Source organism: Salminus brasiliensis, chromosome 1 (genome assembly GCF_030463535.1).
Source record: "Salminus brasiliensis chromosome 1, fSalBra1.hap2, whole genome shotgun sequence".
NCBI lineage: Eukaryota > Metazoa > Chordata > Actinopteri > Characiformes > Bryconidae > Salminus > Salminus brasiliensis.
The window spans coordinates 60,889,187-60,905,560 of record NC_132878.1 but is presented as its reverse complement, the minus strand read 5'-3'; the positions used below and the strand labels follow the sequence as shown (position 1 = coordinate 60,905,560).

General features: G+C 42.0%; 1 protein-coding gene across 1 annotated transcript; it reads right to left on the bottom strand.

Annotated features, from left to right (window-relative positions):
* Window positions 1-266: 266 nt before the first annotated feature.
* thbs1b (thrombospondin 1b) lies at window positions 267-10,895 on the bottom strand. Its single transcript, XM_072684759.1, has 23 exons — window positions 10,774-10,895; window positions 10,450-10,539; window positions 9,697-10,256; window positions 9,309-9,384; window positions 8,759-8,848; window positions 8,534-8,643; window positions 8,262-8,387; window positions 7,583-7,679; window positions 6,740-6,913; window positions 6,457-6,633; window positions 6,181-6,354; window positions 5,969-6,096; window positions 5,723-5,875; window positions 5,417-5,635; window positions 5,227-5,334; window positions 4,625-4,784; window positions 4,422-4,540; window positions 3,437-3,671; window positions 3,102-3,329; window positions 2,721-2,992; window positions 2,523-2,620; window positions 2,284-2,423; window positions 267-2,181 (listed from the first exon to the last, which is right to left on the bottom strand). The coding sequence occupies exons 2-23, from the start codon at window positions 10,511-10,513 to the stop codon at window positions 2,174-2,176; spliced, it is 3,516 nt and encodes a 1,171-aa protein (XP_072540860.1). The 5' UTR covers window positions 10,514-10,539; window positions 10,774-10,895; the 3' UTR covers window positions 267-2,173.
* Window positions 10,896-16,374: the final 5,479 nt, after the last annotated feature.

Sequence of the window (16,374 nt, the reverse complement as noted above, 5' to 3'; positions counted from 1 at the left end):
AAATGTTTTAGATGTTTGTTTTCAGAGTGAAGGTCAAAGTTCTTACAAAGCAAGAGGCTACAAATTGCATACTATAGCCTTTGACCTTTCTTGCAATGCTTGTAATTGTTTAGTGTGTGTACCAGATGCCTTATTAGAGGTTAATGACTGCTACCAAAACAAAGTTTATGTAAGTCTGACAAAGCATTGCACATTGATTACCTGAAATGGGGCATCTGAATGAGTTCACAGTGACTTCACAAGTTTTAACATTTGTTTATTGTTCTGAAGTATGTACCAAAATAATTGCTATGAATAAAAAATAGCATTTTGCATTGTACAACTAAGTAAAAATGTTTACAGACAAGCATCACTAATTGTACAAAAATAATGACAACAAAAAAAGTCCAAATAATAAAGAACAGAACATCCTCACATCAGTGTGCAAACCGTTTATACAGATGGAAATGCCTCCTGAGGCTGCATTCCCTGATAAATTATTTAAATAGCACTTATCTACACACATAAACACACACACACACACACACACACACACACACATATACACAAACATACGCACATGCACGCAAATACACTCTTTTTCATATGAAACATAGTCTTACAGACAACAAACAGCACAATAATTTATGTTTAAAAAAAGTACTGGACACTGGAAGCACTAGCATTAAGCAAAAACTCCCATTCTTTACCATAGGGGTCAAAGGCAGGGTGCTTCGTGATAAAGAAATACTATTTACAGCTTGTGCTACAGTAGCAATATGAAGGTAACCAATTTGCTTTTTTTAACATTATGAAAATATTATTATTTATTTGATCAAATTATACAACAGCATTGAGGTAATATTTGTACATCAAAGTGTTCATTTAACTCTCTACAGAAAAGGCACACAGGTCAAACACATTTTTCAGAACTCCTCCCCTATAGGTAATCTAGGAAAACTCTATGGAAGGGTGTAGTGGAGTGCTTTGGGCAGAGCCATGACCAATGATGTCATTTTAGCGAGAATCTGCTATTAGATATTACTCTACAAATGATACATAAGATTATGTTTATACAAAATGATGGCATTCCTCAACAACCATCACTGCTACTATTTATATCAGTTCATAAATACAGGTCCAATGTACGGTCCAATAAATCCAGTTTCAACTGGTATTTTTGCAAGTGCTTTTCATAAACTTTCTTTTGACCTCTCAGGGACTCCTCAATAGAGATGTAAGTTAGAGTTTCAACACTTTTATTTTTCGTAGTTCCAAAGGAGCTTAATTATTAACGTTGACCATTAAGCTTAATCACGCCTCATGACTTTTGAACCTGGCTCTGTCCAAGCCCTCTTCAACACAGCCACTACGTTAACTGAAATGTTTGCTAAGATGGTGTAACCCATCTCACCCTGAGGTATCTATGCCCACTAACATACCTAGTTGTCTACATTCCACCACTCATAAATGGGAACAACCTAAAACTTTCTTTGAGACTTGGCCAAAAAATCCTTTTTGGTTAAAGTTAATTAGCAGACCTACTTTGTCTTGGATGGGGTTGAAATAGATTTGATTTGAGGTCAATCAAAAGAAACATTTGTCAAAAGTTGTTTTTTATATTTTCAGACATGTTTCAACCTTGTGGAAATATACATGAATACGATTTTAGAATATGATCTGCCCTTAATGTACTAAAGCCTCATTACTCTTTGTAATGTCTAAAAAAACTATGCTGAAATAAATTATTATGGGTACAGGTTTTGAATAAAGTCTCAGAATTGGCTCCATCGTTGGATATCCATTCAGAGAGGAAGAAGGAATGCAGAGAGAGAAAGAGAAAGAGAGAGAGTGAAGTGCATAGTTGTCTGCAGGGAACCCTTCCCACACAGACCTGAATGAGGTTTTTCAGAGAGAGATCAGTCTTTCCGATCAAGCAAAGCGATGGGGGGCCTTTTTTTCTGCTCTACCTGCTCTTGGTGGAGGGGTCCTGATTCTCCAAGGGCAGTCAGCAGGGCTCTTTCCAAAACCAGCATTGGTTATATTGAAACTGACCACATGCTTTTCTGCCCTACCAGAGTGCATGCTCCAGAAGAAAAAGTAGCGGAAAATCTGTCCCTGGACTTTGCACGGAATACATATTCTTATTTATACAGAAAGGTGCAATTCTTCCAAGAATCTCTTGCTTGTGCAATTATACATCTGTAAAAGATAAAAGATAACAGAAGAAAATAAGTGTCTGGTTTTCATTAACGAGAGTAGAACAGTGTAATTAATAAAGTTGAGCAATCTACTGAACCATACCTCTGCATTCATATTTGAGGTCTGAGAAGTATACCATCTCTTGTGAGAAGACAAAGAGACCTAGTCGTCCACCTGCATAAGTTTTGTCATAGATTCTTCCAGAATCTGCCATGATCTTCTTTCCTTCATACATAACAACTCTACAATTGTGAAAAGAGGCAGAAGTGTTCTGTTAGCACACTGAAATGTTGCAAATGTTGGGAGCTGACTGTTTGGATATTGTATTCTTTAAAAAATACCTTATGTGTCCTGTTCTTGGCCTGTGTGTTAGGTGCCATCTATAAGCAGTGAAGTCCTTCCAACCAACGTTCTTGGGGTCGTGCCAGAGAGTGCGCACCTAAAGAGGAAATATGCAAAAATCCCATTTTATGCCATTGAAAATCTTCATGGCGAGGTCTTAGGCATGACACCATGTTGACTTTGGCTTTGGAGTATACCTGTCCTGGAGTATCCCCGGTGTGCCACAGAGCATTCCTTAGATGTTCACCTGGTCCAGTGGTGGAGTTAACCACTTTAATTGACAACCCTGAGTAGCCCTGAGCCTTGGTGGGTTTGCTGGACCAGTACGTCTGAGTAATCTGCTTCCACATGACCACATAAAAGCGGGAGCTGGACTGGTAACCAAAGACAAATCCAGCATAGTCATCATCTCTCTCTGTGTTGATAAAGAATGTCCCACTGAAGTCCACTGAGTTGAACTCATCGAAACCTTGAGAACACAAAAAGTTTTAAAGATTAAATTCAGAGTTTCTTCAGTTGTGTATTTGAGCAATGATCATGGCTTAATAAGGAAAAAATACTCTTCGGTTTTAACGTACCAACGGCAATTCCAGGGTCACAGTTAACTGTCTGAACCAACTCTTTGCCCTGGTGACGGACCACCCAGTTGGGATCAATCTGAGACGTGCCCTTGGGGTCCAGAGGTACCATCTGGAACTTGCGGAAGTCAGTCTCGCTGATGTCAAAGTTTTCAGGGCACACATCATAGATGTCTGGAACATTGTCTTGGTCAAAGTCATCCTTACAAGCATCTCCACGTCCATCGCCTAGATGCAGAATAGAGCAGTTTGTATAAATACAGTATAGTATAAAACAGTATAGCTATTGTCACAGCGTGCTATAAAGAAGTCACATTTAACTACACCCCACTAACCATCAGAGTCCAGCTGATCTGGGTTGAAAGCCAGCCTGCAGTTGTCTTTATCATCAGGGATGCCATCATTGTCATCATCAAAATCGCATGCATCTCCTTTGCCGTCCTTGTCGTGATCAGCCTGGTTGGCATTAGGAATGTAAGGGCAGTTGTCCAGGTTGTTTTGATGACCATCTTCATCAATGTCCTGGTTGCTGTCACACTTATCTCCCACCCGATCAGAGTCTGTGTCAAGCTGTTGAATAGGGTGCCATAACAAAGTATTAACATCAGCAAGGTACCAGAAAAAAAAAACAAAAAAACAAGCCTAGCCTTTCTTACAGTTTTATCGCAAACTTGCCTAAGGCTCTGATATCCCTGAATCCATTTCACTTGGCAGATATGATGCTGGTCTGACTGCTTTTCATCTGATAAAGCTACAACCCCTATCCCACTGGATCCACTGCGGTCTCATGTCTCTGAAGCTTGGCACACTACACTCACATTTCTGTTCCTCTGGTGAGAAGGAGGGGTGGAAGGGGGTGGGTCAATTTCACCCATTTTCCCCTTAACTGAGTCCTGTTGTTCCAGAGGCGTGCATTCCTCCTCCTCAGTTAACCATGGCACAGGTGTGATCCACAGGGATTGAGTGCCGACAGGGCATGCATAAACCCACCAGCAAATCCATTCCTCACTAATAACTGCCTGCCCCCTCCAATTCCCTTTGGACTTGTTGAGAGCCAGTGAGTGCCCCTGAAAAGCCTCCCTTTGCGTTTTTGTTAGGCCATGTGCCCCTAAGGTGAAGAGGATTTACTCCACCCTTACTCGCGCATAGCGTGATAAAACCTTGCTTCCTTGCAACTACCTATTGGGCCTTTCACATGACAAAGGCTGTGAGATTGATGTGAAGAACAGATGGATCAATGTGGATTACAGACTAAAACACCTGCAGTGGTCCTTTTTACCTCTCCCTCTCTCTCTTTCTCCATTCCTCTCTGATGCATACCTGGTCAGGATTGTGCTCCAGGGGGCAATTATCGCACTGGTCACCAACCCCATCGAGATCAGTATCTTTTTGATCCACATTGTACAAATAGGGACAGTTGTCCTTCTCGTTCAGAATACCTGAAAAAAACAGGTCAATATAAAGTGACTTGGCATTTTACTTCAATGCCATTCTTAAGAGAGTCTGGCTGAGAGCTCTCTTACCATCTCCATCAATGTCCACAGCACAGGCATCGCCTTCGCCATTGTTGTCTGTGTCTGTCTGGTCAGGGTTGCTGTTATATGGACAGTTGTCGCAACGGTCTCCAACTTCATCCCGGTCATAGTCATACTGCCTGGGGTTGAAGATGAATGGACAGTTGTCCTGAAAGGAGAGACAGTGAAGAAAAAAATGGTGAATCTCTTGCCACTCCCTAAAAACATCACAAGACGAGGTTATTACTTTTATATGGGAGCCTTGTAATTTGGCTGTGGTTGTATAGGTCTATGTGTAAGCATAAAATTGAGTTTTATTTTAGGATCATGACCAAATATAATGTTGGAATTAGCAGGATACACTGTGGTCCTTTCAGAGCACCTCAGTTTTGGAATGTGAGGTTTGGCTCTGAGACAAGTAGACTCTTTTGCTGCATTTCTTTTCATCTTAGCTTGTGCAATAGATGCAGAGCTACTTAAACTGTACAGAGCCCAGAGTTTAACACACTCATAGGCAAATGTTGCATACAGGTTGACATACACACTCCAAAACAGGCTATATTTTGTCCTATGGGACATCAAAGTCTCAAGCAAAATGAAAGATAATTTACCCTGTCATCAGGAATACCATCATCGTCATCATCGTCATCACAAGCATCACCAATTCCATCCTTGTCATAGTCCTCCTGACCAGAGTTAGGAAGGTTCGGGCAGTTGTCCTAAATGCATAATGCAAAGTCAGTACTGGCCAACGCAGTGTTCATGTTTCTGTATCTGTGTTCTGACAGTTATTGCTCTTACCTTCTTGCAGTGATAGGTGGCATTTTCCACACACAAAAGGTCAGCATTTGGCCAGCCATCCAGATCAGTGTCCTCGCCACAGATGTGTCCATTGCCAGCATAGCCAGGTTTGCACTCACAACGGTACATGGGATCTGAGAAGTGTCCCAAGTAGTTGCACCGAGCATTCTTATTACAATCATGGCTTCCATCAAGGCAGGGGTTGCGAGGTGTACACACCTGCAAAGCGGATAGATCAAAATGTTCCTCTAAGCCCAAATTTTATTTTAGACTTTCAAACCTATAATGTAGTAGTTTGTCACTTACCTGTTTCTTTGCAGCTGCATCCTCTACTCCACGGCCAAACGGCTGTGGGCCACTGTAGCGAGGAGGACACGGCAGGCAGTTGTACCCAGGTACGGTATTTTCACACCTGTGGACTCCACTGAATTCAAAGCAAGCATCAGGGACCTCTTTGCACTGTCAGGAGGAGAGAAAACCTTAGTTAGTTCTTCTTCTAAAAGGTCTCATTTGTTGGTATTACAGAAAGAAGAGAGAGAGAGTTTTTTTTACCTCATTAATGTCCTTGCAGTTGATGCCATTGCCAGTGTAGCCTGATGGACATTTTCCACACTTCCATGAACCATCTTTGAAGCTTGTGCACTGGGCCCCAGCAAAGCAGGGGTTGGACAGACATCCATCTAAGAAAAAATAGCACTTGGTTAAAGATATCTCACTTCTCCAAAGGTACTGTATCTATGGACATGAAAGGTATCCTGACTCACCGATAGGACAGGCCTGTTTGTTGCAGAGCTGATTTGTCGTGGCATCACCCACGCAGTCTTTGCCTCCATGCTTGGGTGGTGGATCGTTGCAAATACGTTTGCGGCTCTGGACACCTCCTCCGCAAGTGAGTGAGCATTTATCCCAGGGTGACCAGGGACCCCAACCTCCATTGACTGAAAAAAACAAGGAACCACATACAGTTGTAAACATTTGTAGGCTATATCCTCCCCTCAAACTGCTCACCACTCAGGTTTTTTTAAGGTTGTCACACTTACTTGGACATGGTGACTTCTCACATTTCTCAGTCTGCCTGCCTTGGCCCTGGCAGTCTTTTCCTCCCAGCTGTGGTGTAGGAGAGTTGCAGAGACGGATGCGTGTGATGACGCCAGACCCACAGGTGGCTGAGCAAGAGGACCATGGTGACCAGTGGCTCCAGTTGCCATCTTGCTTAACTGAGGGAGATGAATGAAAACACACGTTAAAGCCTGTCGATGAACCAGTCAGTGAATAAGAGACCAGTGAATAAGAGCAGAGAGCTTGTGATGGTGAAGTACTCACAGCGCTTGTCGCACTCCTGGAGGTAGCAGTCTCTGGTCTGCACGGACGTGCCCTCGCAGTTGTTATTGATGCGGTCGCAGGAGCGGCCACGCTGCTGAATGCCCCTTCCACAAGACACTGAACAATGGGTCCATTCAGACCAGGGGGACCAGCCGTCCTCGGCCGAGTCGCTCGCTGTTGGGGGAGAGGAGAGGGAGACAATAGGAGAGCTATTCCCTTTTTCTAAAGCAGCAAAGAGTAGAAAAGCTTTTAATGCAGGGCCCTAATGGACTCGATTTAGCCTGGGCTGCTTGAGACAGACCACTCCAGGGAACCCTGGCATGAACCAAGCGGTTGCAGTGCCAGGGAAAAGGCACTGTGCTAAACGCACAGGGATCCCCTTTGATGATTTTTCCAAAACGGGAAGTGGAATTTGCAAATACACTCGAAGATGTCATAACTTCAAACTGCTGAGGTTGAGGTGATTGTGGTTTTCCATGATTTTTTAAGTTCAAGGCATGCGTGCCCGTCCCTTGTGGGTGGGAGAAAATGTTAGTTTAGCTTTTTTTATTTCTGCTGAACAGCCCTAATTTTCCACCTTTAACCAATTTAGCCAATTATGGTCATTACAACATTTTAGAGAATTAGTGGTACACAAAGCTTTACTGTTATCCAGGTTTAGATTCTTTCATTTGCCACGTTGCATTTACCAGTCATCTCTAAAAAGGGCATGTGTCATTCTCTTATCTCATCTCCTACCCACAAAATTACACCTCATTTCTGTTAATGAAACTAGAACTCCCAATGCAAGTTAAACTAAACACTGAAAAGGCAGTAAGTCTAAGATTATTGAACTGCACTCACGGGTTCCACAGCGGGGACAGCATTCACCATCAGGCACAGTTGCATTGGCACAGGGAATCAGAGGACAGGAAATCTTACGGCACACTGTCGCAGAGTTCTGTAATTATTGCCACACATCATTAGTCATGGGGGGGTGGCAGGAGCCTTGTCTAGCACTATAGGTCATATGTTAGTTGGCAAATGGCCAGACACAGAGAGCTACAAAGAGGGTTAGACTAATCTTTGAAACAGCAAACACAAAACTGCTGTCTGCCAAAATACCCAGGAAGTGAGTTTGGCAACAAGGCCCTGTTAAACTCCCTAATTAAGCAAAGCGAGTATCCCTGGGTGTTGATAAGCTGTGTTGGTTTGCCTGCTGTACCACAGCATGTGCCAGAACAAAAAAAAGAAAGAAATGTCTGGACTGTTGACTTCAATTATTTTTAATGTTCTAAGTTAAGTTGCGGATATTAGTCACAGAGCCTGTGTAGTACAACCTGTCCCTCCCCCGACTTCCTAATCTTAATTAGAGACATGGTGCTTCAGAGAGCTAGACACAACAGTAGACAATGCTAAAGACAGTAAATCATAGCATGGCTGCCCTCTCTCTCACTCACACATTAGTGACCTAATGACAAAGCCTATTGCACTTAAATTGTAAGAGGCTGCCAGCAAAGCGCACTGCAAAAGGAGTACTTACTTGGCAAGTGCACTCAGTGCAGTCGTCCACTGTCCATTCGTCCTTGTTCTTATGCACAATGCCGTTGTGAAGACAGACACCGGCATGGATTCCCATACGTTTCATAAGGACAGAGTTCTCATCTGTCTAGAAAACAAAGGGCAGTACATACATATTCAAATCCAGCATAATATGCATTGCCTTTAATGCATGAAACTATTCCAATTCAGCAATTAGAATTGTTCGTCTGTAACGTATAAAAGAAACAGAAGTGAACAAAAAACCCTCCTTACCACTTTGCGAAGCTCATTGGACAGCTCTTGCACCACCACACCTAGGCTCTTCAGCTCCTTGAACATGCTAGCCAGGTCCTCACAGGAAAAGCCACAAATCATCTGCAGATCTGTTATGAGGGGAAAAGTGCAGTTCTAGCCACAGGGATAGAGATCCATTTCCATTCCCATAAATTATGCTTTTCACCGATCTGCACTAAGACTCTGCCAGAAGGAAGAGTTTACCTTTTGTCTTGTGTCCAGTGTAGTCTGTCCTGATGGCTGGTCTGGATCCATTGATGGGATTGTCCAGGGTGATTATATCCGTCATAAATGCTGTGCCAAGGAAGTACAAACAATTAATGCAGGCCATCCTAAAATCCTAGATAAGTCATGTATTAGATAAATAGCATATGCCAAAGAGTGCACTTGTAGCATCTGTGAATCAGCACAAGCCAAGTAGCATTCCCTCAAATAAGAATGAATCAGAGTTGGGCAACAACTTACAAGGTTTCCAAACTTTACCTTTCTGCAAATTCACAAGCACTAAGGCTTTTTAGTAGGAGATGAAGGGGAAAGTGATGTGAGACCGCTACGGAAATTGTAAAGTTTACAAAATTAATCAAATTTGTGCAATGTTGAAGGAAAGTCCTTTTTTACAGCATTACTTTCCCTTGCAGCACTGTTTTAAGACAGCCCTTGGTCGGGTCTATAACTGATTCATTCATTGCTAAGCAAGCTGCCTTACTGAAGCAAGCGCCATTAGTGAGTTACAGGATTATATCCAAGTACTTACAGTTTTGACACCCTTTATTCCTCAATATTGCCTCCAGTGTAGTCCCGAAAACAAATCTCACGTTTTGGAGAACACCCTGTCAAAAAGGCTGACATTAATAATAATAATAATAATAATAATAATAATAATAATGCATTACTAAAAAATGTAAAGATGTAAAAATGTAAATATAATGATGTCTATAACGTTCACGCTAAATTAAATAAATAAATATAGTCATGTTTAACTGTTTAATAAAATGGACTGCAGTCACCGTGTGCGGGCTTCTTTAAAAAAAGGCTGCAACTAAAACTTTCATATAAAAGTTCATATCAATATTTTGATGTATATATCGAACAAAAGCGCCTCGGTTCTTCTGTTTGTGTGTTGTTTTAAGTTGTACACTTACCATGAACTTATCGTTGACTGCCCCCTTGCCGATTTTCAGGTTGGCCAGTCCTGGGGTTTCGGGGGTCAAGATGGTTTGGATGGGCGCGTCCAGCTCGGCGATGTTGACATCCTCGCATCCCACATAGAAGTGCACCCGGTCCTCCTGCACGAAGAGCGTGATGTTCTTCCACTGGCCCGTGGCCAGATCCGCGTCCTCGATGGACACCACCTGCTGCTTGTTCTCGGTGGAGAAGACCAGGTCCAGCGTGTTGGCCTTGCCGTTGGAGATGATCTCGAAGACAGGTCCCGAGCCGTCGAGCTTCTCCACGGTCAGCAGCGCGCCCCTGGTGCGCCTGAACTGCTTGAAGTTGACCAGCAGCAGGAAGCCCCTCTCCGCCTGGATGGAGTCCATGAGGTCCCTGAAGGCGCTCTCGGGCACCGGGGGGATCAGGTCGGGGTCCAGGATTTTGTACGCGGGGCTGTAGGGGTCGTCCCCTTTGACCAGAGTCACCCCGTGGTTCTTCCTGGGCACCTGCACGAGCTCGAACAGGTCGTAGACGCTGTTGTCATCTCTGCTCTCTGTAGACAGAAGAGAGGGGGCTGTAGGCTTCACACTGGTGGGTCTATCAGTGGCTTATTAAGAGCATACTGACAGGTTAGTTTAATAGTTGAGCAGGTTTAGGCTTTAATAGTTGCGCTGCAATAAGCTGCTAGTTCAGCTTTACTTGTATAATATCATGGTTGTATCTTATCTGAATGTCTGCTTTCTCACCTGCCACTCTGGCGCTCTCGCAGCTCCACAGCATCACTAACAAAAATATCCCTGTTAACTTCATTTTTCCGTGTTTCGTTTTACGCGTCTCTGCAGGGCATAATAACAGCACAGTCAGTCAGTTTGCATTGAGCAAATTAAATCACAATTTCAAGAATTCCTGATTTAAGTGCATATCAAAAACACAGTGCTACCTGTTTCCTTCACTAAACATGACAAATGTGTACAGTGCAAAAGAAATGGTGGCTTTTAAATGAACTTAAGCAGGCAAGTGCACACTACTAGGATAAATGCACCCCTAAGCAACCAGAAATACACCCCTACCTGTTTCCTTGTCAAAAATCAAAGTAGAAAAATATACAATCCAGGAAAAAAGCCAGTAATTCCGAAGATTCGTAAAGTTTTCCCGTCACTCTTAATAAACGCACCGATTGGGTCTTCTTCCCTCGCGTTAAAGCAGCTAAAATCTATTACTAGGGAGAGGACAAAGTGCTATTTAAACACTTCCATGACATTCCTGAGGAGCGCGTCTCCTCCAATCAGATGCTGGAAAGGCGACGGGGGAGGAGCTCATCATTACGTCACAGCGCGGCGTCTCAGGCAGGAGCGCGCTTATTTGTTGTCCCACCCGTTTTCGGACGACTCAGTCCACGCACCGGCGCCGTCGCTTGGCGGGAAACGGGTGGAACGGAAAACGCGCCACATTCCAGCCACCAAATTCCATAAACATTCCTGCGATGTTAGCGACCACTGCTTCCGGTCAGTCGTTTACGATTAGTAATAATCCCACCGGTTTCGGGTACTTTTACTTCCTATCCAATCAGAGCATGGTCACTGATTTTAATCACCAAAGCTTGCGATCCTCGCAGATGAAATAGCTTATTGAAGTTTATATATATATTAAATATTAAAGTACACATATTTGAAGAAAATAGGCTTAACTGACAGTTGACATGTGGAGCAGCTCTGTTTGTTCATTTTCTAAGAGGTTTTAGTGCTGCTTAAGATGTTAAAGCTGTTCTCCAGAAGGATGGACAGAAGGATGCCCAGTACGCCAGAGTTTGAAGTTCCGCGTCTGTCCACTAGAGGCCGTTCTGAGGCCTTTTGGAGTTTCTGGTTGTGCTGTAACCAGTGCATATGAGTGTGGTTTCAATAACTGCTCTGAGTAACAGTCTCTAAATATCTACTACTATTAATACACTTTCTATAGTCTTTTCCTTGGCAGTTTCACCTACGCCATAATAATACCTGATGGTGAAAAAGTCATATTAAGGCTCTCACAACACTGTAAAAAACATTGTTTTAAAAAGTCCCTAGGTGGCCCTAATATTTTGGGCTTCTCATATCCCATCTTAACAAGCTGAGGTAAGAGCACAGGGCCAGCCATGCAATGGCCACCTTGGAGAAGAGAGGGTTATAAGCCTTGCTCAAGGGCCTTGCTATCGAACCCACAACCCTGTGATCAACAACCCAGCACTCTAAACACTGAGCCACCACTATTTGTTCATTCAACAAACAAATGAATACAGAGATGAGAATCTCTAAATATATTATGCTGCATTTCCTTAGTTTAACAACTGAGCAAACATTTTAAAGATGATGTCTAATATATTTTTAACATAAATCCATCCACACTGTTAATGCACACAGATTCAGTAATAAAATAGTGGTCAGAGTTTTGCAGTATTATAATGCACACACTGTAACACATTGCGGACATACTTTATCTTCAGATGATCCTCTAAGTATGTCTCCTGTATCATGCTCAGTTTCAGTCAAAAATAGCTCAGCATCTCTCCGAACGTCCTCCTCCAGGTATAGCTCTCTTAAAGACCTTAGCTCTGCACAGTTATGATCTGGAGCTATTGTGCAACAGTGATGTGTTTCACAGAGCCTGGTTCCGTTCCCACTGCTGCTCAGATAGCTGGGGCTGGATCCAGATGAATTATTTAAAAGGGGACCAGGCAACCATTTCCCATTGTCTTACTCAAAACAGATTCTGTTTTGACTACCCCAGGATGAGTGAGTGGATGGGGGGGGGGGGTTGGGGTCAGGGTGTGGGAAGGCTTCAGAATGTTTGTGCAGGTTGACTTGGCCCCTGTTGACTTCTCGACCAGAAATATCAGGTTGTGAGGTGCGCATTCCTTAGCTGAGTGAGCAGGTTGTGCTTGTCACTCACTGTCAGAAGAGTGACGTTAAACTGATTAACAGCAATGTAGAGCCGTCGTTTGTGAGATCAAACTTTAAGAGTTAGAAGACATGGACGTGTGTCACTACACAGCTCTAAAGCTACTCCTGCTTGGATGCTTGTAATTCACCCTATAAGACTTTTACAGTGAGTGCTTTGAATGTTGAATATGATGAGGTGCAGTGTGGCCATCTTGTTTGGCCAGCCCTTCATTTGCAGCATTATAGTAACCAATACACTGCAAGAAATGGTGTCTTGGAAAGTGAAATGATCTTATATACGGTTAATATTTCGAACATTCCTCGTTCCTGCTACTCATTAATAGACATTTCCTTCTTTCTAATTTCATTAGAAAATCGTTTCACTTGATAAAATGACAAGTACTGTGTGTAGGAGTAAGGTAAATAATCTTAGATTAATCACTACTAGCACAGGCTTGATCTAGAGGCCAGGACTGCACTGTGGAGAAGGTCAAAGATTTGAATCTCACCTTAGAGACCTCCAGGGTAAGATTAAGATGTTTGCCCTGACTGGTGATTTGGAACAGAGCACGTCATCCTCAAGCAATTGTTTGCTGTTTACTTTTTCCGACAGGCCTCTCCATGAAGATGGCCTATTGTGCACACAAATGCAGCTCACAGCCTCACAAGTGAAAGGCACCTGCATACCTCCATTGATTTGCTCCCATGGTTCAGCCATGGAGACATTACTCTGAGATGATGACGCACTTGGAGTGCATTCACTGACTGCTTCGGTAACATCTGTGTGGACTAGTAGTAGGAGTGAAGAAACAGTCGTAGAGCTTCTGCTTACACTCTGCGCTTAATGTGTAAATACAAGGATCAAGAGAAGAATCTGTGGATGGACATGGGTGATTTGTTGATGTCTGACTTTTCCTCCATCATGGCCATATCCACTTGATGATGATAGACTTGATATCTAGAACTGTGGTGTCCTTATCAGTGAGTAATATGGGCCCACATGCTTAAGCAGTGAGGTCTTGTGCTTTTCGAGTTTTTTTTCACTGTTGACGTACGAATGTAAGGGGGTTTCAATCCCATATTGAAATGTTTGCAGTTTGGAAACATTTGAGTGTTTGAATTTAAAACTGTACCACCAATACACCCTTTATCTGTTCTTCATACAGTCAGATTTAAGTGGGCAAAGAGGTGATGGGTGGGAATGGAGGATTCTGCACTAATTCTGAAAGATGATTGACAACATTTTGTGATAAATTATGTTATTTAATTTTTTACATGTCACATGATATAGCGTTTAATAAACTTCATAAAAAGTGTATTTACTATATAGTACTACAGAAATGTTAATTACTATAAACCATACAGTTTATTCATCATAGTAAACTATTCAAATAGTCAAAGACCCACCTAACCATTCAAATGGTGAATTGTCTTGTCATGGTTCTACATACTTTGTGTATGTTAAAGAACCCCTCTTTTTTTTAAAGGTAATGAAAACCCTGAAATTATCATCTTGCAACCCAACAATATTAAACACCAAATTTAACAAGGGGGCCAGTCATTTTCCTTGCACTGGGACCTATCAGTTTGCAGATCATTACAAACCTATCTAGAAGCACTAGACTATATCCAGGCTTATCTTTATTCATCATAATTTGGGGTCTTGTAAAAGAGTTTGACACCCTGCATTCCTAACTACCACTGAATGCCTCTTCGTATTGTGTCTACTGAGCAGAGAAAATCCTAGCAATATGCAGCCTGCTTTGATGTAACTCTGTAATTTCTATCAAGGATGGAAAAATGTACTCTCTATATCTAGAGTCATTTGTACTGCAAGTTTTCCTTATTCTAATCTATTCCCCATTCTGCAGAGCATTAAGAGAATTCTTAAGAGAATGGACCCAGAGGTGAAATTTTGTATTTTGTTTTTTCTTGTGTATGTTAACGGAATTTCCCAGGTGTGTGAAAACAAGCACCTGCGAGTTGCACAGTAAAGCATGCCTGTGGTTGCTGTAAGCAGTGATAAGCTGAACCGTGCCTTTGATTATCCCAGGTGCATCTGCCTTTAGTAATGGGCTGGAACACCTTTCGCCACTGAAACACGGCCTGTGCCCAGTGCAGGAAGGGAGTGGCTGATTCTCGTAAGTCTATGCATCTTGTTTATGTGGCGTGACGAGGTATTTGCTGAGAAATATGCATTGAGAAGCAAACTCACACACTGATTATATATAACAAACATACTGATTATTTATATATATATATATATATATATATATATATATATATATAGAGAGAGAGAGAGAGAGAGAGAGAGAAAGAGAGAAGTATCCATACGTAGTACAATTTAAGTACAGTTTAAGTAAAATAATTGTCAATGTCAATAGTTTTGTCAATGTACATCACCTCAATGTGTGATCAAAGTAAATTACAGCCATTTTACATTAAAATAACTTGACAAATTAGCAACATTATAAATATAGATTCTGTAACCCAAACTTCCTCACTTGTGATGCTTTTCCAGGCTTTTACTGCAGCCAATTTCAGTTGCTGCTTGTTTGAGGGTCTGCCCTTAGTTTTGTCTTCAGTAGGTAAAAGCTGCTCAGTTGGGTTGAGGTCAGGTGAGTCAGCCACTTAAAAAAAAAATCTCAGTTCGTTGCACGTGGATTGCTTTCACTGTATGTTTTGTGTCGTTATCCATTTATACTGTGATGCACCTTTCTGTCTGTTTAGCTGATTTTGACTAGATCTGAGCAGAAAGTAAAGCTCTGTACACTTCAGAATTCATCCTGCTGCTACCAGTCAGATCAGTAAACACCAGTGGCCCACTTCCATTGGCAGCTAAACCTATCCATGCCGTAACACTGCCTCTACCATGTTTGACAGATAACGTGGTCTGCTTCAGCTCACTAAACCTTCCTGTCCCTCTCCATTCTCAAGTAATCTTGATTTGATCTGTCCAATTAATCTTGTTCCAGAACTGGACAGGCTTTTTTTGGATGTTTGCTAGCAGTCTAATCTGGCCTTTCTTTTAATTTCAGTTGTATCAGTGTTGGCATCTGAAATGACTGAAACTCTCTGTATTTGAATTCTTCTCTTTATTGTATACTTTGACAATTACTACCTCCTCTTTTCTTCACTAAGGATGGAATTGTAAGATTTTACTTTTGTGATCTTCAGGGTTCGCCAGTGCATTTTTTCTTTTTAAGAATGGAACAAATTGTTAATTTGGGCACTTCTAATTTCTAAGTTTCTTTTCAGGCCTCATTTACTTGCATCATCAACTTCTTTAAACACATATTAAGAGTTCCCATGAACAGCTAGCACATACAAATACACTTGGAATGAACCAGACCTTTAATCTCAATTTGTCATAAAATTACAAGGAAGCAGGCTGCACCTAAACATGAAACTACCTAGCCCCTAATTACTCAACATTAAGCCTGTTAAAATGTCTGCAAAAAGGATTTGCAATCAATTTGCAATTGTATGTATCATATGGACCTAGTTTGTCCATTTACTTTTTGAAAATAGAGGGACAACGTATTATAGCTGAAAATCTACACTTTTGTCCAGACACCTATGTACCCGAGTATATATTATCTATTAATGTAATGGTGTGCACTGTGTTAGCACACCATTGTCTTTAAAGCTATTTACCATACATCTAAAAGCCTGACTAAATGATTTGATTTGGTCTGTGTGTCTTGGAATGATTTAAACAGAGCAAATACCATCCTTGCTTGGTGTCTGAAAAGA

Coding starts and splice junctions, on each gene's coding strand:
- thbs1b (XM_072684759.1), bottom strand. CDS start 10,513: ATGAAGTTAACAGGGATATTTTTGTTAGTGATGCTGTGGAGCTGCGAG. Junction 9,385..9,696: donor CAGTCAACGATAAGTTCATG/GTAAGTGTACAA, acceptor CCTTTTTGACAG/GGTGTTCTCCAAAACGTGAG. Junction 3,330..3,436: donor AGATCAGCTGGACTCTGATG/GTTAGTGGGGTG, acceptor TTCTGCATCTAG/GCGATGGACGTGGAGATGCT.